This window comes from Tachypleus tridentatus, chromosome 2 (genome assembly GCF_004210375.1).
Source record: "Tachypleus tridentatus isolate NWPU-2018 chromosome 2, ASM421037v1, whole genome shotgun sequence".
Classification (NCBI taxonomy): domain Eukaryota; kingdom Metazoa; phylum Arthropoda; class Merostomata; order Xiphosura; family Limulidae; genus Tachypleus; species Tachypleus tridentatus.
This window is the reverse complement of record NC_134826.1, coordinates 62,368,170-62,396,137: the sequence shown is the minus strand read 5'-3', so window position 1 is coordinate 62,396,137 and position 27,968 is coordinate 62,368,170. Positions and strand designations below refer to the sequence as shown.

The 27,968-nt window shown below is 31.9% G+C and overlaps 1 protein-coding gene across 4 annotated transcripts; it reads right to left on the bottom strand.

Moving 5' to 3' along the window:
- Nucleotides 1-26,534, bottom strand: LOC143243967 (uncharacterized). Of its 4 annotated transcripts, none has more exons than XM_076487856.1 (7): nt 26,477-26,534; nt 23,996-24,096; nt 17,159-17,322; nt 16,302-16,413; nt 12,305-12,759; nt 3,906-3,959; nt 1-2,720 (listed from the first exon to the last, which is right to left on the bottom strand). In XM_076487856.1, exons 2-7 carry the CDS (start codon nt 24,094-24,096, stop codon nt 2,566-2,568), a joined length of 1,041 nt encoding a protein of 346 aa, XP_076343971.1. In that variant the 5' UTR covers nt 26,477-26,534; the 3' UTR covers nt 1-2,565. The 4 variants fall into 4 exon arrangements, with proteins under 4 accessions (XP_076343971.1, XP_076343969.1, XP_076343972.1 ...); XM_076487854.1 differs by lacking the exon at nt 26,477-26,534 and adding an exon at nt 25,935-26,087; XM_076487857.1 differs by lacking the exon at nt 26,477-26,534 and adding an exon at nt 25,935-26,087 and having other exon boundaries at nt 12,305-12,756.
- Between the last annotated feature and the right edge of the window lie 1,434 nt (nt 26,535-27,968).

Sequence of the window (27,968 nt, the reverse complement as noted above, 5' to 3'; positions counted from 1 at the left end):
TTGATAGTTTAATATTTTTTTATTCATTCCTATATAACCACTTTTACAAGTTATTAAAAATTACTGACTGTTGTGGAGCACTGAGTTTACTAGTTTAGTTTAAGTGAAAGCTAAATTGTTTGTGGCAACTTTAGCCACTGCAAAACAAAGAAAATAACCTTGCTTCTTCTCAATATTTCAAACTAACTTTTTCTTTTTCTCAATGATTAAATACTTCACTAGTAAAATGATCTTATGACACAGTAAGATGCTTTTGCTGTTTCATCTAAGATTATTGTTCTTGTTTATTTTATTTCACAAAGTTGAGAGATCCACACATAAGTTACTAAAGTACTGCATACATTAAAAACAAAAAGCCACTAGAAAACAAGAAGTCAAAAACTGTCCCCTCGCACTGAATTAAGAACACTAGATGGGAATGATATTACAAGAATAACTGGAGTAAACAGTAAACTATTAACTGTCTGTTGATTTGATTACTTCATTACTATTTAACTCAAGATTTTCCCAAAATGCCACATTCAACAAAACATTTTATTACCAGTAAGATGCTATCATATCTGCTGATCTACTTTATAAGTTTGCACACATCAAAATGTAAAGAGAATTTAGTTGTACATCTTTACAGCCATGTTTATATATCAATAACACGTTTTGTCACATAGACATTACTAACACAGCTACAAACTCAGAATTCGAATAAAAGTACACATTAGCTAATCAACCTTCAGATATTTTAATAAACACTTGGATAACTGTGCACCTCAGTTCCTGCCTTTTTTAACATTTAGATGTGTATACTTATAATTCAAAATTGAAAGTGTAATAAAAGTAGCATGAGCATAACCTAAATGAAGGACTAGCATTAAGCTATGGAAACTGGTTCCAAAGGGAATTGCTATGAACTGGTGATAGCTTGAAAGGAAATGTATTCATCCATATTTTGCCACATATTCATTAATACTTATGCAACAGGCTAAGAATAGTAGTCATATATGTCTCCATCAGAAGTACCCAATATCTATGAGCCAAGTTAAGGGTACGAGTCTGTCTACATTAAAAGATTACAAAGATCTGAGATATTACAGTACTTTTGTCTTAAAGTTCTTATAACATATCTCAGTATCAATTTCTGAAGTATGAATGAAATCAACTTAGGAGTGAGGGGTCAGACAGGTCAAAGTTCAACCTAAACCACTGTGCAATTTCACGAGTCTGTCTTTTATTTAACATGCCTTTGTGCTCTAAGCATTTATATAGATTTTGACATATAGACGTTTACAGAATTTGTATTCAAAATAGTCATATTGCTAATAGCTACCCGTGATCTGATCTCTGACAGCATATTCTCAAACAGTGGTTGCTAATATATCAAAAAATATGAAAAATGTATATACATGTGAAGTATACACACATTATGGATTCAAAATGCATCAAAAGTGATATTTTTACAACTGACCTTCTTTCTGACCTCTTCAATTAAAAAAACTAACAAACTATTAAAGATTTTTTGAATGACACGTTTTGACTTTCTGATGCTTTGAGCAATTTACTCACAGCTAGATTTAGCCAGTGTTGTGAAAAATGGGCCAATTATGCAGTCATAATTGAAATGTAAATAAACAGAAATTTATTAATGAAAAGTTAATTAAAACAATTGAAGCAAATTAAAATGTATATTCTTGTTTTATGCTTAAACATACTGTAATTTTTAAAAAATAAATCCAAACAATAATTTTTTACACTAAAATATAGCCAGTTAGGTTAATTTAAATTTATATTTGAAGTCATTTTCTCTTGCATTTACTTTTAATTTTATTTAAGTTTATTTCTTTTTTATGCTCAACATCACAGATGTAATTAGAACCCATATTATGACTCTGCACATAAAAGTCAACTGTGAATGGCAGTATTTCTTTAGGAAAGCACAGTAAATCTGACTGTTTACTGATTTGTCTTTCATGAGATATCTTGGCTTTAGAAATATTTTTAACTGGTTCATTTAAGCTTGATTCACAGATCTGAGTTCACCCAAAGCAACTGCTATATTGACTACACAACAGTAAACCCCTTCTGGAGAATGATAAACATTACTGGGAATTTATTCAATTGAATCAATGATTTCTAAATGTACTGCAATTCAACAATTCCAAAACTCATTTTTTTACATAAGCAATCAAAATCTACAGATAAAATATGGTTTATGTTGAAACAAATGCGAGATGAAAGCCACAATAATTACAAACATCAAAGTTTTAAGATGAACAAAGATAACTATGCATTTACTTATTGAACTCCACTCACGTTCAGAAATATACACTTCTTTCACGTCTAAATCAACTTACTAAGGTTTAAAGTCATCACTTTTAATAACAATAATAATAAAAATTTTGTCTTTTATGTCCATTTTGAATTAAAATCATATGACAGAAAAGTCTGTCACAGATATTGGCAAACTGAGTTACATTTTCTATTATTTTTAGTTATGCACAACAGTTTGAGTAATATGTAGACAATATAAATGTTGGAACTTCTTTTGGTATAGTGAGAATGATCCAATGCTGTTTAATATCGACGCGGAGGAAAGGGCCCTCCTCCTGCACGTGGGGGCCCATAACCAGCTGATGTATCATTATAATTACCACATGCTTTGTCATAGGAGGAGGCCCCTCTGAAGTTGCCATAACCATAACGATCATCACTAGGGGCCTTGCTGGCACCTACAGAAATAAGGTGGTGACATGAGAGAAAACTATTACCAATAACAAAGACAGTATATGGAAAAGGACACAGTAATAAAATAACTATGAATGAAAGACATTTGTTGCACGAGTTCTTAAAGAGACGACCTTTTCTTCCTTGCTCTTTCTCCCACAGTAAAAGAAACTAAAGCAAAACTAAACAGTTAACATTTAATTAGATTTACTTTTACCTTTGAAAGATTTTTATGGCTTTTACAACATTCTTGTTACACAAGAACTAAGTTTCATAGATAAAATAAACAGCATGTACTTATGTATATCCCCATATATATATATATTATGTATTTGAATGAATATTAAAATGTTGCCATATGATACAACTCAAACAATCATTGTTAAAGACCTATTCTATGTACAAGAAGCATCATTTTCATACACAAAATGCTATATTACTACTTTCTGAAAAAATTCCGTTATTAATCCACAATGATCACTCAATTTTGACTAAAAATGATGGACATGCCTGCAATTTAGTTTAATTGTTGTTATCCACATGGTGGTTATTATTTTATTAAAAACTGACAAACAAAGCATGTATAGTTTAAAATATTTACTGTTGGTTTGTCTTTTTATATTTAAGATAAACTATGGTTGTTTTAAATAACTTTACATGGATTTTTAGAAATCACATTAACATGAGTAGGTTTCCAAGGTCACACTATGATATCAAAATTTGCCAATGAAAAAACATATAGTCAATGAGAGTAGCCACCCAAAATGGCACATCTTGCACTGACTATCTCTCATACTCATGTGTCTGAATATGATATTAGACTATTACAAGCTTTGTCACAAGTCATTGTAAACATTAGTTTTCAAACACATATGCATTGTATCAAACCTTAATATGAGGCTTTATGATTTTTTTTTTGCCAGTGGTCATTTCAGCTATTTACTATTTTTATACGGTGGTGATTCTATCGATTTTATGCTTGAATTTGAGCTATATTTATATGAGTAAATATTAATTAATATAACATTTAAGCCATACACAACTGAAACGTGTGTTAATAAAATACTATTTTCTTTCTATTATTACTTTTCAGAATGAACAGCTATTAATGAATGAGCTATTAAGAATAAACAAACAGCACTGTACAGTGATTGGAAGTGGCAAATGATGAAATAATGAAACAAACCTACCTAAGTCATACTGCTGGTCATAACCACTGCCAGGTGTGTTTAACCCCCACCCACCTGAAAATATTAAACTTTTGAATAAACATTTTGAAATTCTTTAATTATTTATGATCATACTAGTTATCTGTTTTCAAAAATTAATCTTTACTTATATTAAAAAAAAAAAACATGCACAAATAAAGTAACATATTCCAATATTTACAAATATCAATTACTTGAAAATACAAATAAGAGGTACGTTCCATATACTCAAACAGACAAACATGTTAGCGATTCCTCTTCTTTCATTCAAGTACCATTCAACAGCAACTTATCATAAATGGATGTACAGGATATACAATATCAGCTCTACAAAAACTGAGTTATGTATCAAACATCTCATTACATATATCACACATGTTGAGAAAAACACTTAAAAACACAATGCCCAACTGTTTGGTCATTTTAAGTATTTGTACAAAGCAATACAGGAGCTATTTGCACTAGCTGTTAATAGTTTTGAATTGACAACAATGGTAGTGTTTGACAAATACTCTTATAATGCAGCCATGGTGCCAAAGTGAAAAACTCAACCTTGTGGCAACAGGATGAAAACCATGAACTACTGGGTTCACAGTCTGATGTGTTAGCAACAAGGCCATGTTAACCATAAAGAAGTGAAATACACTGTCTTGATAAGTTGATGCAACCATGAAGAAGTTATGCATTCTCAATCTTAGGTCTCTCTATATGCAAACAATAATTTGAAAACATTTACAGCTATCTTTCTCTTTTGCGTGGAAATTTTTTTCATCATAACTCCTGATTTAATGTAAGAAATCTATATTGAAATATACAATGAAGTAAGCAAAAATAAAACAAAATCATTATAAGTAATAAACTTACTATTAGAATAATACTTATCAACCTTTTATGTTTCTAATTTGAATAAAACATCCATAAAATATCAAAACATTTTGGGTTCTTATATTGAATATGGATTCACTTTAACTGTATATAACAATACATTTACTGAAAAGCAAAAAGCAACATAATATTACATTATATTTATTATTCATGAAATTTCTATATTAACATTTTATGTAATAAACAAACACCCTTTAAGGAAAACCATTAAGACATTATCACAGAAACAAATCTTATATGATCTTAAAACAAGTTTTAAACCAACTTTTGTGGGACACAACTATGGTAATTAAAATAGTTATAATGAACATAATACATCCTTTCTATTATTAACATATCAATTTTATGAAAGTGTTCAACACCATATAAGAACCTAAGAGTTATGCTCCCTTGAATATTACAAAAAATATAAATGAAATGCAAAAAGAGTATTTGATATCAATAAATAAAGCTATAAGAATATGTTATACTGACATCGCAAAAGTAAAAACTGCAACATTAAGCATCTCTTATATGAGATCATTTTAGTGTCTACTGATTGACTGACACAAAAACTGTATACTTGTGCAAGTGGTTGAAAGAGATTGCTCCTCTAGGCAGCCTCCAGCCACCTTCCAGGGAAATAAAATATTACATGCAGTAAACTAAAAAACATAATTCATCACATCATGAATATTAAAACAAACAGTCAACATCTGAGCAATAATGGTGAGAAGTGACTAACAAATTAAACAGGTGGAAATACAATATGATATAGAAATAATCAGTGGTAATAAACACGTCACATTTTCAAATTAAAATATACAAAAAGTGATTTTTGAAATACCATTACATAAGATTATCATAAACAAAAGTATTGTATCTTAGACAAAGAATATAGCACAAGCTGCTTACCTTTGAGCTATTTAATGAATATTTCATACAGAGTATTATAAAGGCACATACATCATATTATCTTTGTTTTATAATTGTAATAAAAGTTGACAAACAACTTCATAAAGCATCTTCTTTTTTTGAAAATGTTGACCATTTTAGTGTTTTTCATTAACAGGATCATAGACATACATTTCTGTAAATTTGAAGGCTAGAAATGGGTTAGTGTACTTGCACCATAATTTCAAGGATTTTCTTAACAATTTGCTGCTGTAATTTGCTCTAGGGCTGTATGCATGCTATAAGAGTGATGCAGACACTGATTTAACACACTAAATATCATCAGATTTTAATTTTGTTCTTTATTATTATACTTTAATAATAAACATATTTTGTATTGTTAGCTTAATTTAGGGTTAAATCCAAATTTCCTAAACCTTGAAAAATGATGCATTCTGAAGTTTATAAGTAGAAACATAAGGGCATATTTAATTGGCTATACTGATAATAAAAGTTAGTTTTCAGTTTCTCTCTAACAATACAACTTGCTTTGTTCTTAAATTAATATTAATGTATGCTTATGTTAAGCTGGGAATGGGTATGGCCTAATGCAGTAGTTCCCAAGCTTTTCAGCACCAAGGATCCCTTTCATTATACTTTTTTCCCCATGTTTCAGAAAGATTCCATCTACTAAACAAACAGTTTTTATTAACTTGCTTTCCCATCTTTTGCTATCAAATAAGACACATATAATTGAGTATGCAATTACAAAAAACACCACTATTACAAACTTGTTTAATGAGGTGGTACTGCTTTCTCAAACCCTAGGTTGGGAACTGCTGGTCTAAAGGTTAGTCTGCTTAAACTAAACCTAAGGTTGTACTCGTGCAATTTACAAAAAAATGAAGTACTATACTGTCTACAGTAGTTCACAATCAACTATCATGATCATTATCCCTACAGATTCTTAGTTGATTTAAAAAAAAAAAATCTGAAACTTTAAACAATAACAATGTAAGCTCAAGCTAAGTATTAAAAACAATAAAAACCTCATTAGGAATTAGCCACCAGCAAGTGTCCTAAATCACATAAAAAGTTGTAACTTTTTTTTTTTTGTTATTGTTGTTTCAAGTAATTTGTTTACAAACATACAATAAACTAAACCTATTCCTAATGAAAATTTCATCCAATAGCTTTTGCTTTTGTTTAAAGAAAAAATACATTCTTTTTTTTTTTTTGAAGAGTTTTGTGGTCACCAATACAAAAAAGTCTATTCATCAAAATGAAAAGTTGTACCAGAAAAGAATATTATCATTCTAAACAACAACACAATTGAAGTGTAGCATTTCACATCTGTAATGATATGAGCCTGCATGACATACAGGGGCTGTGGTTCCTTATGTATCATAAATGGTTAAATTAACACTAAAAACAATTGTTTGCAGACGGTGAATCCAAATGCTCCAAGCCATCAAGACAAGTTACTTACTCATTAACTGATCTCATGATGCCATAGTAACCATCAGTTTTCATATAGTACTAAAATGATTTCTGTAAACATTACAATTATTTCATATGCAAAAATTCAGATTAGTTAAGTAGTTTTAATTAAAAAAAACTGTCTGAGAATATACGTACTCTGAGTGTTAACTGCTCTAAGTGCAAAATGATTTTCATGTTAAGATTAAAAAATACTTTTCCAATTTTATTTTGTATAATCTCTATAACTATGATTTAATGATATGTCTATTCATACACAATAATAGAAAAGAAGTTTTATTATATTTTGAATGTAACTGTTAAAAAACCATAGCATGTACACTTTGACCTGCTCATAGTAAGATGATTAAAGGATTTGTGGATGACAACTTAATATCATGTTAAGAAATCTTATTGGAAAACAAAACATGAATCAATTAAAATAAACACTGCCTCTTGAAATTATGTCATCAGCAGAGAAGATAAGCAAAAGCTTGTTGCCAAAATGCATCAAAGCTTTCTTTTGGTGTTGAAAAAACAAAGAATATTCCAAAACGTATGATATGCACAAACAAAAGTTATAATTCTCCTATAATGCAAATGTATTTTCAATAGAAACTTACTTCCTCTTACAAGATTAACTATATTCATTCAGTGCTGATCTCTCTTTGTGAACTTTTCTTTTAAGCATTTCCCAAGCTTTCTGCTCCCCTATTGGAATTGCAAAATTCCAACATGTCTTTCATGCAAATCATCATACGTCTTCACCAACAGGAGCATTGCAAGCAACCATGATGCATGTGAACCCTTCTACTGAACAATCACTTCAAAGTTTAGCAGAATATTTCAGCAACAGAGAAAAATGGGGGATAAGTACTTATCAGAAATACATTTTCAGTATAGGAAAATAATAACTTCCAACGCAGTACTTACTTCCTCTCAAAAAAATCAGCTAGAATTCCACACTGAGAAGGGAGAAACCAATATGAGGGAACAAAAGTATCCCCTGAAAATGAGAGATTTGGATCCAAAGAGGGAAACCATGTGATTTCTTAACCAAGTATACTTATTACCCATGTTTGAAATATATAAGATATAAGGCCAGAAAATAAGAAGAGCACATTTGAGAGAGAAAATGTGGTAAGGAAGTTATCTGAACCAGAGAAAGATATTGTAACTCAATCCTATAATGATAAAAATGGGTAAACAAGAATGTACACCTGAGTGCAGAGGACAGTACTCAGTAAGTAAAATATACACAAAATCTTCTCATATGTTGTCTACATATGTACAAGGGTAGAATGAGGATCATATTGTCTTCACCTCAAACCTAAGAACCACTCCAATTCCAATGACATGTAGATTAGCTCTGGAACTTGACATATGATATGGAAAGGGCATCTACTGCATAGAATCAATTACCTAAACTATGGTACTGACTTAAGAAATGAATGAGGGATAATTAAAAACAGAACTATAACAATGCCATGTACCACCACTGTGACCCATAAAACAGATGAAAGAAATCAAAGGAGGAACACAAACAACCTGAACCATTGTGAGAACTTATGTTGATTGGTTCATTTCAAATCCAAAATCGACTCATTGAGTAGGACTAGAGCTTCCAACTGAAGATGCGAACTACATTCTGACATCTCGCTCTGGTGTATTGGTTATCACAAATAAGAGGATAGTACCTCATCTACACCCACACAACAACCACTGCCATACTCTGTAATTTAATGGTTATTGTTGGAGCACATTTACCAGGGTGCCTCTGTGGTCAATAACCTCAGCACTCCCAACAAGAAAGAAACCATATATGTAATGCCAGAGCCAAAGACTATGCAGACTAAAGCACAGAAGAGAAGAGCATCTGCAGAAAACCTTCAGCATTTTGGTTGGAAGCCTCATATAGAAGGTGTATGGAAGAATGATACCACAAAAGGTTGGTAAGGGTAAGATGCAGGCATGGATAAGAATGACATTTGATTCAGGAGCCACCCTCAATAGATAAGAAAACTAACAACTGCTGATCTAAGAATTGATAGTCAACATAATGGTAATAAGGTGTGAACTGATAAGAAGTCCTTGCAAGATGAAGCATATTAATCCCCTCAATTAATTGCAAGACAATTTGATCAGAGTGAACCTAAATATCAAGATAGGAGGGTTAAATCTAAATGGGTTGGGAAGATAGTTCATGCAATTAAAAGAACAAGGTGAATAAGAAATAGGTAAATGGGATAAAACATCACAAATCTGAGATACAAAATCGATAAGGACTGAAGAATGCCTATTAGACTCCTTTATTATAAAAAATTAAAAATTATATAGTTCAGATATTTATAGATACAACAACAAAAAATTGAAAAATTTTAACTGTACTAAAGAAGCACCCATGCTTTATCATATCTGAAAATACGGTGAATTGTGCTTTGTATATTTTTTCTCATTCCAGAAAAAGTGAATTATAATTGTGTTCTTCATAAGGGTAAATTAATTTCTAGATTGAAAACCAAACTTACCATTTGTTTTGTTTATTTTTGTAATTTTGTGCAAAGTTACATGAGGGCTATCACTGCTAGCCATACCTAATTTAGCAGTGTAACACTAGATGGAAGACAGCTAGTGATCACCACCCACTGCCAATTCTTAGCCTACTCTTTTAGCAGAGAATTGTGGGATTGACCATCACATATAACATTATATGCTTGTTTTATTTTTGTTTTGAAGTACATAAAGATCTTAAGAAATGGACAGAAGACATGTACAAGTCCCACAGAAACATGAGGGCCATTAATGTACAAACAGTTTTCTACCTCTATAGGTATCATATCCAATAGAGAGATTGAATTTTTTGGTATAATTGACTTTGTGCAGTTTATGTCAACATGCAAGGAAGGATATATTAAATTTTGAAGTTCTCTTACGTATAGTACTAGTAAATCTATTTCCATCCATACGTGAATAATCTTCAAAATGCAATTCCTGGAAGGAGCTGCAGAATTTTGTTTCTTACAACTTCTTAAACAAAATTTATTAGATATCATGAGTTGCTAGATACCTTAACCTCTCCCTAATGAATATATTAAAGTTGCTTTTAAGAGTTGAATAAACATTTTTGTGTATAATGTACATCAGTGTTAGAAAATCAGTATGATGTCATTCAATACTTTGAAATTAACTGTTACAAATTCTGTATAAATTAGTAAACTGGTCCTAACTCTCACACACAAAAAAAATCCTTACTTTTTTTTTTTCCATAACTAAATTTGAATGTTCACTCTTTCATTACTAAAATATACTCTTACAAAAAAGAAACGCAAAAGGCAAAATTTGAGACAAATTGTTAACAAGTTTATTCCGGGTAGTTCTGTATGATATGTGTGAAACTTTGCACATTCACTGCTGAGCATCCAAAGTCTGCAAAGGCGAAGTCCACGCTCACTAGGTGAAGTTTAACGTCACTCAACGTCAATAACGAGTATGCCCCCCGTGAGCATCAATAACTGCTTGGCATCTCCTGCTCATGGAAGCAATGAGATGACGAATCACATCCTGTGGAATGGCTGTCCACTCAGCCTGTAAAGCTGCTGCAAGCTGAGGTAGAGTCTGCGGTTGAGGTTGTCGCTGTCGCAGACGTCGGTCCAACTCGTCCCAAAGATGTTCGATGGGGTTTAAATCTGGTGATCTGGAGGGCCAGGGAAGAACGTTGATGTTGTGGTATCTCAAGAAGACAGTGGTGAGTCGGGCTGTGTGAGGACGGGCGTTGTCATGTTGAAAAACGTTGTTGACGTTCACCATGATGGGTTGCGCATGGGGCCTAAGAATCTCGTCGACGTATCGTTGAGCCGTAAGATTCCCTCGAATGTGTAAAAAGGTCTGTTCTAGCATTGTAGGCAAAGGCAGCCCACATCATGATGCTGCCACCACCAAATCTGTCAACTTCCTGCACACAGTTTGCTGCAAAATGTTCACCTCGGCGACGGTAAACACGGGTCCTTCCATCCTGCCTACGAAGCATAAAACGTGATTCATCGCTGAACCAAACATGCCTCCATCGTCGATGAGGCCATACCCGATGTGCCCGAGTCCACTGCAGCCGTGCTTGACGATGTTGCTGGGTGAGGATGACGCCTCTGAATGGACATCGAGGTTGGATTCCTGCATCTCGTAGACGGTTGCGTACGGTCTGATCGGAAATCCTACACAGCCCTGGTATGGTTGAGGCAGAAGACGTCGCAGTGGCGGTCCTATCCCGAAGGTGATGTAACCGGATGTAGCGATCTTGTGCGGGCGTGGTCACACGAGGTCTGCCAGATCGTGGACGGTCACGAATTCATCGATGTTGTTGGTGACGATTCCATAGCCTTGTGATAGTGCTTTGGTGGACATTCACAGCTGTGGCAACATCTGATCGAGATTCACCTGCTTCCAAGCGACCAATGGCGTGGTTGCGTTGTGCTTCAGTCAGTCTTGGCGTAACTGTATTGCGTGTCGGTGGCTTAACACTGAGCTATGGAAACCAAGAACCCGTCACTTTTATAGGGATTTTGCACATGTTGCACTTGCAGAACATGCAGATCTCTCAAACAAATTTATTGGACATGAATGCGTTTTGGCGAAAAATCCAATGTTTTCCTCCGTTTTCAAAGTGCACAACTTTTATTGTCATTTTGGTCTGACAATCAGTGCCTTAACACGTGTAACATCATATACTCCGAGCTTGTAACATTATTACATATATTTCTCTTTAAAATAAAAAAAATATCCCTTTTGCATTTCTTGTTTTAAAGAGTATATTTAAATGAACAAACGTGATATAGAACTAATTTTCTATCTAGTGAAAATATGACTTAATATTTACAATATCTTATTAAAATATTGTGAAGCAAAATACAAATTCTTAAACAAAACTCAATTATTTTACAAAACAATTATTTATTAAACAACTTTTAAAGTAAGACAGTTTCCAGTCTCAAAAGTACAATAAAATAGCAATAACTTATTATACAAGATTAAAATAGTGAATAAAACCCTGATGAAACTGGAAAACAGTTTCATACACTCTGCACATTTCAACATATATCAATGCACCATCTTCAACAACTGTAAATTAATAAATATTTAATACATCCTACCATGAACATCTGGAGGGGTAGTCCTTTCTCCTGAATAGCTAGTACTATTATAACTAGCAAGAACTGTTTGACTACCACCACCACAGTCCTTCTCAGCAAGCATCCTATTGTAAGTATCAAAACCTTGGGATACACTGTAGGGGTTATCAAAATTTTGTGTTCCATATGGGTCAATATTTCTACTAGTGCTATAAGCAGCATTTCTTGGTCTTGAATAAGGGTCTGTACTTTGTGACAGCTCATGCGGTTCTGTCCCACTTCTAAATCTATTATAGTTTGGTTCTTGGGAATAGTAATGATCAATGTTTCTGGAAGAGGCAAGAGTGTCATCAGAGCTTGATGGGATGTCAGCTGCTGATACTAGATTATCAAATCTTCCATAACTCATATCATCTTGATGACCTGTACCCCTTGCAGAGGTGGCACCATAAATGCTACTTTCCATAGTGTAACTGCTAATACGAAATAGACAAACCAAACCTATTAAATAAACATTTTTCAACATAGTTTCACAACATTGAAGAAATTACCTTTCAGAAGAAGAAAAAGAGGTCATGTGTTTTATGTACACATTCTAGATATAAGCAGCCATGGTGTGAGTATTAAGTAAAAACATCTTTTCATTAGATGACTAATTATAGAGTCCACCCCTTCCTTACACTGACTTTTTAAACACATTTTTTTTAAACTACTTACAGACTAAACAATTTGAGGGTTTAATCTGTTGGTTACCAGAAACCCAATACATAAATGTGCAATAACAAGATCTTTTATTAACTAGTATGATTATGTTTATGAACAGTTAAAATTATTGTAAAGACTTGTAGAAACTTTAGTGTTCATGCATTTTAGAATAAAATTGTATGATCAGATTAATTTGTACAAATGTACTTAAAACACTAACAGATGTTGTCAAGCTTTACTAACAACCAAAACTGTGCATATGAGTGGTTTCTGTAACTGTATTTTTACTGCCTAAATTACACATTTTGATATTTCTCTACCTTGCAAATAAGTTTGTTTTGTTGTTTTTTTTCAATCCTGAGCACGAAAGATTTTGTGGTAGTAGTGATAACTGATTAATAATTATGATAACTTCTAATTAATGCAAGCCATGCATTTAGAGTGAACCTCTAAATCAACATGGCAGTCAGCCAGTTAAATATACTTTTCTGATGTTTCTACTAATACAGAATAAAATTAAGTAGTGGCTAATAACCAAATTATGCTTTTAATTTTTTAATATTTTTCTAAACAGTCTATTTTTTTTAAACTAATTATTATATTGTTTTGGTTGCTAATCTGTCACCAAACTTAATGGTTGCTACACTGTAAAAAACTTGCTGTGATTCAATGGTCTCATCTTGAGACCAGAAAGTTGTAGGTCTATCATCTGGACCGAGGCATTGGAGGGTAATAAGTCAGTATCACTTACAACCATCTCTTTACCCTCTAACAGTTTGGTTGACCATCATATTATAATGCTTTCATCACAAGTATGTAAAATGACAGGTTTCAATCCCTTAACACACTGTTTGTAAGTTGAGCTTCCTAATCACCAGGCTATATCAAGCTTCAGCAATTATTACGAAGAACTACTAACTCTAATGCTTGGTTTTTTCGAAGGGTTCTTATAGAAGACCTCCTTAATTTTGATTTTCTTCTAAGATGATTCTTAATATATTGTTCTGGTACTTTTTCAACATATTTGATGATTTTATTCTCTGATGTAGAATGCAACTTTTTAGTTGTCAGCTACAAATTAATATTAACCACAGACTGAGCTGTTATATCAGGTCATCCCACAAGTAGTCATTTTTTGGGATAGGATAAGTTTAAATGTATATTGCTTGGTTAAATGAAGTTATTCTCTTATAAATTATAAGGGATGACGTGATAGCATTAAATATAAGCCAGTTTGCTTCTTTACTAGTTTTTGTTTTATTTATTTTAGAAGCCCCAGTTATCATGGAGGTATCAGAGTAGCACATAAGGCATATAATGTTTTATGAATTCAGAAAAGGGAAAAGTGTTACAGAAATTAGACAAAGCATTCAAGATGCATATGGCAATGACATTCTGAATGTGAGGAAGTGTCAAAGATGGTTCAATACCTTTATAACTGGTGACTGCAGTTTGACAGATGCATCTCACACTGAACACCCTGTTGAGTTTGATAACGACCTGCTTCTAGTAACACCTGAGGAGAATTGTGCTGTAACTATTGAAGAACTAGCCCAGAAACTCAATCCATCTCTTTCCACTATCCATTGAAATTTGCAAGAACTTGGTAGAGTTTCAAAGTTGGTAAAATGGGTACCACATGAGTTGTCAGCTGACAATCTAAGAGAAGGAGTAGACATCTGCACATCTCTTCACTCTTGTGAACTTCAAGCTTTGTTTTTGTACCACCTAGTCACTGGAGACAAGAAATGGGTACTCTATCAAAATGTTAAGCACTGCCAACAGTGGGTTAATGCAGAAAAACCAGCTACACCATAGTCGAAAGCAAATTTGCACCCTAGGAAGATTTTGCTTAGTGTTTGGTAGTATAAAGATGATGTAATACACTTTGAGTTGTTACAACCAAACCAGAAAATCAGTGCTGAGAGATACTGTCAATAACTGAATTGACTGAACAATGCACTCAAAGAAGAGAACAGCTTTGGTGAATCAGAAAGTTGTTTTCCACAATAACAATGCACATCCTCACACTGTTAGAATTACTTCCAGAGAAACTGATGAGCTTGGCTGGTAGAAGTTTCCCCATCCCTCCTTACCTTGCTCCTTCAGATTACCATCTTTTCAGAAGCTTGCAACATCATCTGAATGAAAAACAATTTACTTCTATGGATGAGTTAAAACATAGCCTTTGTACCTTTTTTGTCTCAAAACCACCTGATTTTTATAAACGTGGTATTGAAAATCTTTTGAGAAGTTGGCAAACTGTCACTGAAAGCGATGGAAAATACATAATTGATTAAAGCTGTTATTTGAGTTCTTTTTTTCCTTTTAAATCTTAGTGTTACAAATGACACTACTTATGGATGACCTGATATTTTACAAACACTCAAGTTTTCTTTTCTGGTATGCACTATTGGACATAATAAGTTGCTTATAGGCTCCCAACAAATACGTTTATACCAAAGTTATATAAAACCTTGCATTAAATTAAGTGCTGAAATTAGTAACATTCCTGTGTTTAGTACACGCAGATCTTAGCTATAAAAGAAATAAATACTTGCTGAAGTTGCCTTAGAAACAAGAAAGATGCGAGTAGTAATTATAATTCTCAATGTTACAACATACATCTAAGATAACCGAGTATTTTTGAAATCAAGAGGGAATACTAATTAACTTAACATTACATCAATGACATTAAAACATATTTAAAAGTTACTTCTACAAATCAGTACTAGTTCAGTGAACAGAAATGAGAAACAGCTTTCATTACGTAGTTTAGATCGCAAGCCATTGCCTTCTCAAAGCTGAAACCCGCTTAAAATAAAAATGTATAACTCTATAGAGATACCAAATGAAAGAAATAAAACTTTAACTGGATATATTTTAACTCTGAAGTGTATTCGTTTATTAATGTTTGGTGGATTTTGTGCAAAGCTACCAAGACATATTTGTGTTAATTGCCCCTAATTCAGAGTAACAGACTAGAAGGCAGCTTGTCAACACCACCAACTCTTTGGCTACTCTGACCAAATAGTGACATTAAACACCCATATTATAATGCTGAATGGTTAGTGTGTACAGTAATGGGATTCTAACCTACAATCCACAGATTGCAAGTTGAACATATTAGCTACCAGGCTTTTTTTAAATATGTGTATGACTGGCTTATTTCTTTTCTATCATTTTTTAATTCTATGGCACAATGTTGCCCTCAAACAATGTGTACACTTCACTGGATGCCAAAAACTTAAATACTATGTACATGTTAGAAACACTTAAGATATAAAACTGAAACAACATGGCCCAGCATCACCTTCTGTAAGTGTTTTTTTCCCCTCCAGAATTTGGAGTATCCCAACGACTTTTTTTAGGAGCAGGAACTCCATCACTTGAATAACCATGTTCTCCTCCATTTCCACATGATCCTAACAAATATATTCACAGAAATGAATAACTTTAACAAAGTTAAAGAGGAAACTAAAACAGTATCATGAACAAACTAATAAGCTAAAAAGACACTATAACTAAGCTATTTTTCCCAGTCTAAAACATGTTTAATTTTAAATAAAATATGTCATGAAACAAAGGTTCAAAAATCAATTTACTATTCTAAAGATAAACCTATTTTATAATCCTGCAGAAAATGTTCATTTCAGGGGGAGAAAAGACTCCAAGATGAACTTGGATAGTAATATGAAGTAAAGTTCTTCAAAGTATGGTGAACAGGTCATGACTGATGCTTGTTAGTCATGGTATCTTAAAGGAGAAACCAGAGGTGGGGAAAGAAGTGGAACTCGAGACACATTGGGCTCTGATGAAGACAAATAAGCTACAATATTGGTAAGGGTAGAATTCTGGTAGACCAAAATTGTCTAGGACTTTATAATATTTGGGACTGTATCAAATACGTAAATTCTCAGAAACACGGGTATCCTAAATACTGCAGTGTAAGAACAAGAAAGATAATAGCTGTGAATAAATGTAAATCAAACATATCAAATTAAATAAAAATAAAGAACCTTAGTTATATGTAAATATGTTAAATGGATAGAAGATTTGAGGTATTTTTTAACATCAAATACACTTAATAAGTACTCATTCTACCGAGTACTTTTACAACTAATAATTGTTAGAAAAACAAACAAACAAAAAAAAGCAAAATTTAATTACCTTTTATGGGAAGATTACTATTGTATGCACCTCTACCTTGAGGAAATCCTCTAAATGATTGACCTCGACCCACAGATGATCCCCCACGTGGTCTACCTCTACGTGGGAAACAGCTGCGCCCAGATGATCCTCCTCGTCCACGAAATCCTGGTCTACCTCTAAAACTAGACGTTTATTATAAAATTAGTTGGTTATATATTATTAATTCCTAAAAAGCAGTTTTAGAAACTACCAGTTAGACTGTCATACAGAAAGGAAATATATATTACAACACAAGTTATGTTACATGCCTCTGCTTAGATTTATAGGTTTGAAGTAACAAGCAGCTGATAAATTACAACTTCTTAAATTTTTTTAAATATACAGGATATACAAAACAAAAAAATACTGATGTTACTAAAGCAATAAAGTAATAGTTTTAAAAAGAGCTGCTTCAGAACATACTATGATTTGGAGTGAAGGTTTTCTCACCTAGACATATTCAAGACATTGCAGTCTAAATGCCATATACCAGGGTACAAGATGGAGAGAAAAAGAACAAGGAAAAAAAAAAGAGCAAACTAAAAGGTATCCTTTTGCCAAATTAATTTAGTTATTGTCAAAATTTAACTATTTTAGGAATAGTGACATGATGAAAACAATAATACAAAACAACCTAATTTTGTATATTAACATTAATATTCTTTTATTATTTTTTCCTGCAGATTTGGTGCTTAAGTCTCATATTACAGACAATAAAATTTAAAAGACTATGTAATAACAGCTAATATATAGTTACTGATTAATTTAGAACAGAATATTATACATAATCCTTTCAGACAACTCATCTTAAGGTAATTATTTTTGAAGTTTACAGATGGGCAATTAACTTGATTAATTAACTACTTATGAGTATTGATTATATTGATTAATGCAAATAATTTATTGAAATTATGATTGTATTGATCAATATCATGAAAATATTCAGCTCACCACAATATACTTCACCCAGTTACCCTTTTAGATAATTATAACTATCCAACTAACTGAAATACTGAATTATGACTTCTCATTCTTATTTTCAATTAATTCAAGGTTGTCTCGTACAAGAATAACCAAATATTTTAATGTACTCAGCTAATAAACCTGATTGATTATGAAGTTCCAGAGACTACTCAATCACTTCAGCAGAACCTTTCATGATTTTTAAATATTAATTAGTGTCAGACAACAAGGATGATTTTTATCCAGTGAAAGTGAGTTTCTACTTGCACATAATTATTACATGCAATAAAGATGCATATATTTTAAGAGGAATGTAATCCAAATTTACAGGCCATTCTTACATCAGAATAATGCACATTAATTCTCCACTATAATTTCTATCTAACTTATGAAAGAAAAATACCAATATCATGACCAAAGGAGACTTGAATATTTGCTGAAATGACAACCACACCTTATGTTAGATATTCTGTTTATAATTTCAATTTTTTTATGGAAATCATTTTATAACAGTTGTAGTTTTATTTATAAATCATATTATCACTGATAAATGAAACTTGGATGTGATGAGGATTTTGTATTATTGAGAAACTTCTCTGCTATCATTTAACATTTATGTTATATACCATAACCCAGGAGTGTTATCAGTTTTAAACTTTCCAGTTTTTATTTAACAAGTTCAGAATTAATGTAATCATACTGTCCAACCTTGTTTCCATCTATCACAACTCTTTAAGATGAAAAATACTGCTAAGATAATCTTCAGTAAAAACTGAAGTATAAGTAGAATTTAATAACCAAATCATTTCAATCATCCAATAGAAGCCTTCCTTTGTATCTAAAGCATCCTACCTTTTAATTCTAACATTTTGTTTACCATTAACATACTTAAAGAAGTCCTTACACTTAATTTTTACATTTTGAGCCAACCATTTTTCACACATCCTTTTTGATGTCCTAATTTCCTGTTTGACAAACTTTATTAATTTTCTATAATCTTTTAAATCTCCCATCATAGCAGTCAATGTAAATTTCTTAAATCTGTTATAATTTTATTTAATTTTTATCTCTTGTATTCTCTGTGAGTCAGCCTGGTTTGTTACTCACAGTCACCCTTTTATCTTGAATATTATAAATTTATCATTCAAAATTTTCTACATTTGATCAGTATCTCCAAGTAACTCTGCTGTCCAGTTCATAACAAGTAATTTTTGTTGCATCCCTTGAAAATTACTTTTTCAGAAAATGTGTAAACAAAATACTGCTATTTCTTATCTATATTTGCAGCAAAATGTAAAAGACAGTAATGATCACTTGCACCTAGATTCAAAGTGTTTGTTTTGCAGAGTCTCTCAATGAAAAAAAATGTGGAAGGTGGTTTCAGAAGTTCAAATCAGGTAACTACAGCTTAAGAGATGCGACACATTCAGGTCATCTTGTAGAGTTTAATGATGACTTGCTGCTGGCAGCATTTCATGAAGATTGTGCTGTAACAGTTGAAGAACAAGCACAGAAGCTTAATTCAACCCACTCAACAGTTCACCATCATCAGCAACAGTTTGAAAAGGTGTCAAAACTTGGAAAATGGATTCCCCACAAATTGACAGAAGCCAATCATAGAGCAAGAGTAGACGTTTGCACTTCTCTATGCTCTCATGAACGTAATTCACCTTTTTTGGACACGTTAATAACTGGATATGAAAAATGGATATATTATAAAAGTATTAAATGCTGCAAACAATGACTCACTGCAGATAAGCTGGCTAAAGCACAGCCCAAAATGGACCTCTGCCCTAAGAAAGTCTTGTTAAGAGTTATTGGGATATTGTTAGTGTGATTCACTTTGAATTGCTGCCACTCAATGTAACAATTACATCAAACTTGTACTGTCACCAGTTAGAGTGCTTAAATGTTGCACTCAATGAAAAGTGGCCTGCTTTGATTAATCATAGAGGTGTTGTGTTACACCAGGATAATGCATGGCCCAATGCTGCAAAGGTCAGTCTGCAAAGATTGATGAACTAGACTGGTAAAACTTCCACATCTTCCTTATTCTCCAGACCTTGCCTCATATGATCATCATCTATTCTGAAGTTTGCAGAACTATCTTGATGGAAAAGAATTTAGAAGACATGAAGATGTCAAAACTATCTTCTCTACATTCTTTTCTTCCAAACCACAAGAATTTTATAGAAGTGGTATTCAGAAGCTTGTGAATCATTGACAGGAAGTAATTAATAATAATGGAACGTACATTACTGATTAAATAACAATAGTGACAATTAAGCCAATTCCTTAAAAATAATTTTATACTCATTTCCCTGTTAAACATTTCTCTCTATCTTATTATTTTACAGACTATCTTGACCCTCACCACTGTCTAATCCTACTTTATATCTCCCTTTAAAGCTGAATTAATAACCCTTACAAACATGCCAGATCTAAACCTATTTTAAATGCAAACCATCCATTCCAAAACGTTCTCTTCACCAATTGAACTGATCCTGTAAACCCAACCAGCCTATATGCTTATCCTTACACATTAACACTTTTGCAACAGGTGCCTCTTTAAATGCTTTTCTACACAAGTCACTATGTTACATTCAACATTTAATATAACATGTTTTGATTCAAAGTTTTATTTTATCTTAGTTTTAAGCACTTTGATTAGAAATAAACCTTTAAAAACTATTTAAAACTTCAGATGTATTGTCAGGGACCAGAGATATGAAAATTTTCTACTTTGGCTCTCTGCATCTTCAATAATACAATAGTAGTTGATTAAAGATACATCTAGACAGCAAGATGTTTACATATCCTTTGACTTGTATATTTCAAAGTTCTGTCAATGAATACAGTTAAAACAAATAATACATTTTTTTCTACACCTGAGAGATACCATGCTCACTTGCAATAAATTGGTTTGAGCTTTATAGCCTATATAAAAATATTACATATACATAATCATTAGAAAAAGTTCATTTTACACTATAATCTAACATTTATTATGAATTTGTCATTTAGTTTTCATCACAGTACATGTGAAAAGGTATGGATTTTTTTTCCTATTTCCTAATTTTATTTTTTTCATTACATTGTATGTTGATACCAAAACTAGTTAGTGATATGGTTGTGAAAATGAAAATAGATATATAAACATTTACTTTAATAACTTTTGATATTCATTTAGGAGATTTTAGAGGTTATGCAAATGAAATAAAAAACTATAAGATAAAGAAAAGTATTTTTATACTTAAAATGAAATTCACTTTGCCCTTGAACTATTCATAATATGAGTTTAACTAACTCCTATAGATAAATGACAGTTTTATTAAAAAACATAACTAAAATAATGTTACTCTTAGAGTACAATATACTTATAAACTGAAATAAAACTTTACTAGCTTCTGTGAGGAATGCACGGAGTTCCCATATTTTTGTTACATAAATGTGTTTCCATAGCCAAACAGATGGTAATCATTTCTACTTATGATGAATGGATTAATCTAAGCCTAGCATTTAGTCCTAGTGACCTACTCATAATTTTGTCTGCACAAATAATTTTTGGCAGTATCCCTGATATAATTAAGTTACAACCCCCTTCATTAACTACATTTATCAACCCCTTGTACTTGTTAGTTAGATCTACTGACCTCCTTTTCACGAAATCATTAGCCCCTAGATGCACAACAAAAACTACATCATTGCTTGACCCCTTTATCATATCTCTTATTCTTGTCAGTTATATCCTCCATCTGTGGTCTTGGGTAGGATAATTTAATTCTTTTCTCCCTATTTACCCCACAGACTAACCTATCCATATGCCTTAGCAAGGAATTATCTACAACTATGGCCTTCTTAAGTTTATCATCCACATTCTTCTCTGACCCTTTTGTTTTCCTTCCTTCTGGCAGTTCCTCATCTGCAAAGGTCAAGAGCTGAATCTGTTGCTCAATAGAATAGGTAAATTACAATTAAGTCTAATACTCTTAATTTTTACCCCTAACACTACACTAGTTCCCTGAAAGACATTGTTAGTTGATGAATTTCTTGCATCTAAAAACTTAAAACTCCTCATGAAATCCTGCTGTTTTTCCAACAGTTTACCTTGAATAGTTTTTGTTTTCATGGAGCATATTAGTAGGTTTGCCAACTGTTTAATTGTCTGGACCATTAGCTGATTGAATTTACCTAATCAATTACTCTCACATACGTTGTCACACAATTTAAAAAACACATCTGAGATTGGTCAGTCAACTTCCTCATTAAACCTCATAAGAATTTATTAAATTATTTTATACACAAAGAATGACTGAAATTAGTTTAACTACATCTTGCTAATAAAAATGATATTTATCTGTAACAGTACCTTGCACTGAAACTGCTAAAATAGTTAGAATGCATCAAAGTGATTTTCATTTTAAGTATGAAATACTTTCCTTTATCTTATAGTTTTCTTATTTCATTTACATAATATCTAGAATATACTAAATGGCTATCACAAGTTTTTTTTACGGTAAATGTTTATATTTTATTTTTATTTTCACTACCATATCACTAACTCTAGCTATTATCATTAATGTACAATGGAATGACATTATTAAAAATCAAAAATAGAAAAGAAAAAGTACTTACATGTCTTTTCATTTTCTGTAGAATATCTTTAAAGATTCTCTTTTTGTTAAATCTGTAATTTCATGTTTTTCCTTTACACATGTAGTTAATTTTTAATATTTTAGTTTCCTTTCTTGTCTTTATTGTTTATTTTTCATTATGACACAAGTCAACAGTTCACTTCAGGCATATTACAGTGTCTCTAAAGAGCAAACATGCACAACCCTTTGACAAACTATGTGCTGAAGACAAAAGGTGGAAGACATTGGAAACGTCATCCTCTACACTTGTGTCTTCACAACAGGCAGTTGCCATCCATTCTACAAAGTTTCATCATGAATATTCCTGCATAAACAATCTCTCAAAAGTTTAAGCTATTAAGACTAAACATTTGTGTTTTCATGTTATAATTTGTAGTCAATGTAGAATTAAAAAAAATAACTTGTATTTATTTCCTAATTTTTTATGGTGGTTATAAGGTCAACCAACTTCACAGACTGATATAGTTAGGGAAAATAAAATAACAAACACTACATAGTTTTACTGAAAACAAATGTTTGAAATGTCTTTAAAAGGTTTTAGCGATTACATAAAAAATATTCAAGATTTTTGGGTTAAGATAGTTTTTAATCATAATACAAAGTTTACTTCACCATTGCACTAGAAAAAAATAAACAAACTAGTTACACAAACAAATCATTAGTAAAAATACATCATTAAAAAAAACTGATTTTTTTGTTATTTGTGTTAGAAGTCTTGTAAGCATTGCTAAAAGTTTACCAAGTTTTGTGAACAGCATTAAAAGTTATAGCATAAATACTTAATGTCTGCAGATGTGTATACAACCTTGTGTATTTTACACCGAGCCCATTGCAAAAGGGTTATCTGACACCTCACATAGGTGTATGAACAAACCTAGTTGAGTTTATAAAAAGAATAGTATATTTGTGAGTTTTTAAGACAATAAAGTTTATTTAATTTATATAAAAAGGTGTTTGAAAATGTCTAAGTTATTTCAGAAAAGCCTATGTTGTTTAAACCATATTGTGCCTCATAAGATTGATTACAAATCTGAAAAAGTGTATAGATGATGGAGACTAATCATATTAATAGTAGGTACAGATTATATCACAACCATTTACAAGTTTTCACATCTTCATAAAACTGGGAAAGGTTAAGGCTACATTTCAGCCAAATGAGTTCATGAAAATTCTTCACAAAGACAAAAAAAAAGCACACCTTCCACCTGGACCTCCATGGCTTGTAAATGAGATTCCCCTTGTTCTTGGGGACATTCCTCTACGTCCCCCACGACTTTTGGAAACTGGAAAATCTTCCATCTGTACAATAAACACAATATTAATAATAGTATATTTTATAGAGGTATAACACAAAATATATGCAAACTTTTAAAGTGTTACAGTTGACAAAAATTTGGAAACTGTATCACGTTTAATTCATAAATATATATCTGTACTTTATGCATAGGTTTTAAACACTATACTTTTATAGCTAACTATAGTAGTAGCAGTAGATACAACACATATATTTGCATTTTACCTTTAAATATTATAACACTGAACTGAGATCTTTTATCTTAATAAACACAAAAGAAAACGAATATGCTTTATGACCAATTTAACTGACTACCTGTGAGAAGAAATTAATCATTTAGTCTTACTTAAAGTAATTTAGGATGTAATAAAGGATGCTTGTGGAATGTGTTAACTTTTAAGTCCATGTGGCTATTAGTAGAAGCTGGAACAAATCAGCCTGACAAAAAAAAAACCAACTATATCTTATACAAAAATAAAAAACAAAAGTAGGGATGATCATTTACAATGGTGAAATGCTTATCATAATTTCCCAAATATAAACATAATCTAATCTTCATGAACCGAGTCAAATTTGCCTTATTTTGATTAAAAAACACATTTGTCATACTGTGGGGTATAGTAGTCCTTTAATGAAAAATATATTAGCATCCACATAATCTTTAATTGCATGTTTACTGTATAGCTTGCTATCTTTGCAATCTTAGCTGGTAAAAGAACATTGCACTGACATGTTTGCAAATAAATGTTCTCATAAACTCATTTACAGCTGGTGTTCATTAGTGATGGTCCTCTAAAACAACTTTGTTACAATGGGATAAATGTAATTTGCTCTGACACATTTATCCTTGTACATACATTGAGACTGAAGTGTTTTTTTTAATCCCAACAACTTAAACATATACCACAAAATTAACACATCTCACAAACAAAAACACACCAGCTTTTAAGGTTAATTTCTAACACTTTGTTAGTTCTTAACAATGGGAGCTTTAAAAAGAATTGCCCAACAACTGCTATGAATTGTTCAAAAAATGACATGCTGTTGAATAACAGAAGTTGAAGGTTTCACCACAACCAAGTTACAGTTTTGAATATCAAATGCAACGTAGCAATAACTAATGCTTTTTTTTTAAAATACTTTACAAGTAGGCATGTAAATATTTATTAAAAATCACAGGACATAGTTTCTTAATCATTTTATTTCAAATATTATATTTAAAGACATTATAAATGAATGAAAATGGGAGGCAATTCTCATTTACGCTTTAAAAACAAAGATCAATATCACACGCCATCCATTACCATTCATCACTCATATCAGAAAAGATAGTGGCATAGTTCTAAAAAAAACACACACATCAAAATTTGGTAACCGTATACTACACACATCCTAATTTCTACATTTTTATTTTATTGAAAAAATGTGCGTATTATATCCAAAAAATTATGGTAAGTTAAAGATCCATAAACGGTATGATTAAAAATACATGATATTACATATAACACTCTAACACAAGTAATACTAACGGTAGTAATAAGTGAGTAATTTTATTTCGTTTTCTATTTTTAAATGTCTTTTAAATTTTGAATTTAATTTTGCCTTTATGTTCAAACTCTAAACCAATGAGGAAAGTTACAATTTTCCAAATTTATACTCCCCTGACTGAGGCCGAGTCTTGCTAGTAGCAGTAAGTAATGCGAGTAATACTACTATTACTAAATATGTTTTGACGTTTTATCTCAATATTCTCACTCAGCCAAAACAATACATCAACAACTCAAAAGTATGTACAAATAGATTTCAAAAAGCCTAAAAAATAAGAATTTTGAAAATTACTCACTTTACTTATCTATACTAGTGTGATTGAAGGAATAAAAGATTTTTCGTCAGCTGAAACCCACTTGAAACTGCACAAATTCAAAATGGCACAACACAAGTGCGACTTAAAAAAATTATATATATATAAACATTTTTGCACTTTTACAGAAATATATGCAAAATCTTTTTTATATCCATTTTTTGTTATAAATAAACAGTTATCGATCTTTAGTATCGTTATTATTTTTAATACGAAATCTTGTTTTACGCCGAAAACATTGAGGCCCGGCATCGTAAGGTGGTTAAGGCACCCGACTCGTAAGCTGAGGGTCGCAGGTTTGAAACCCTGCCAGACCAAATATGCTCTCCCTTTCAGCCGCGGGGGCGTTAATATGTGACGGTCAATCCCACTATTTGTTAGTAAAAGCGTAGCCCAAGAGTTGGCGGTGGGTTGTGATGACTAGTTGCCTTCCATCTTGTCTTACACTGCTAAATTAGGGACAACTAGCGCAGATAGCCCTCGAATAGTTTTGCGCGAAATTAAAAACAAACAAACAAGCTTACACTGCTAAATTATGGATGGTTAGCGCAGATAGCCTTCGAGTAGCTTTGCACGAAATCCTAAACAAACCAAACCGAAGACATCGATCGCTGATGTCCTGATACGACAATATGGAAATTAATCACTGTAGGTATAACGTGTTTATGAAAAACGAAACTTTAAAATGCAGAATAAACTTTAACACATTATTCCAAAGTTTCTCCATTTTAAATTATAAAACTTAAATGAAAGACGAGACATAGAAAAATATACACAAGAAAACACCATCAAGCACTAAAACAATTGTGACATCTAATCTTTGTAATCGATAAATAATTCAAATCCATATTGTAAAGTGTTGTGTTTCGTACTATTAAATATGAGTTAATAATATCAAAAAAGATAGAAAACAATATGATTAGGATTTAAAATCGAGATTTCCCAATGAGGCAAATCACTGAACAAATTTGAATGTTACCAACAAAGAATCGAGCGCTACCAACTAAGGAAGCATAACAAACAGAGAGAAACTTTTATTATATATTGAAAAAAATAATCAAAACTTGAATCAATAAATTTAGTCAACACACTGTCTTTGCTAGGAGGTTTGATACAGAATGCATGTAAATGCTGCAAAACAATAATTTATTTACGTGAAAAATTTATAACATTTGTTGTTCAAAACCTTCATAAATCACTTCTTACTATACGTTTTCGTGAATAATTAGGTATAAATGTTGCATTAATTAAGTAAAATTACATTACTAATTCATACTGTGTGAGAAAAAAAAAGAGATGACTATAGATACCACTGCACAACAATTTTTTTGAAAAGTTTTTGCTGATTGTGACAGGTACCTGGTGGGTATGTACAAATATAATTTTGGTTTTGCTTCATCACGTAGAAACTCTGAGAAATAGTCAGTTAACTGTTTACCGGCAGTTAAGTATTTAATTGAGTTTATGTTTTTAATATGCTATTAAGTTCAACATAATTAAAAGTGTTTTATTCCTGATTTTCGTTTGTATTCAATGTCCGGTGCAAAATGTTGCAGTGTCCAACAGTATTCAGCAAGCATTGACGGATTCCAGTTGCCCTGATATCGTTTTTCCATTGTAGCAATGTCCTGGTGAAACTGAAGATTTCGAAGAAACAGTACGTGATGAGCAAATTTGGATGTGATTTTCGTAATCAGCAGCCAGAAATCTATAAGGAACACCCAACAGTGTTCAAGAACAAAAAAACTTTCTTGTGCAGTGTACTTAGTCCTAATTCGACAAAGTAACGAGAAGTGAATTAAACCCTTTGAAAATTTGCATGCTTATTTGTTATCAAGCACGAAACTACAGAATAGGCTGTGTTCTCTGCCCATCGCCATAGAAATTCGATTTGTAGTGACATAAGCTGTTAAACATACCACTGTGCTTTTGAGGATGAGAGGGATGAAGTGATCTGAAACAGCATTTTTGCAAATGTTTAAGGTGTCTGTGTTGAAATTCAGACAAGAGCTTTTA

Bases quoted from the DNA above. Each gene is read 5' to 3' on its own strand.
- LOC143243967 (XM_076487856.1), bottom strand. From the start codon at position 24,096: ATGGAAGATTTTCCAGTTTCCAAAAGTCGTGGGGGACGTAGAGGAATG. The intron at 12,760-16,301 runs GTGATGCTGGGC...ATTTCGTATTAG, and splicing joins GAAAAAAACACTTACAGAAG to CAGTTACACTATGGAAAGTA. The intron at 2,721-3,905 runs GTAGGTTTGTTT...TTATTTCTGTAG, and splicing joins TGACCAGCAGTATGACTTAG to GTGCCAGCAAGGCCCCTAGT.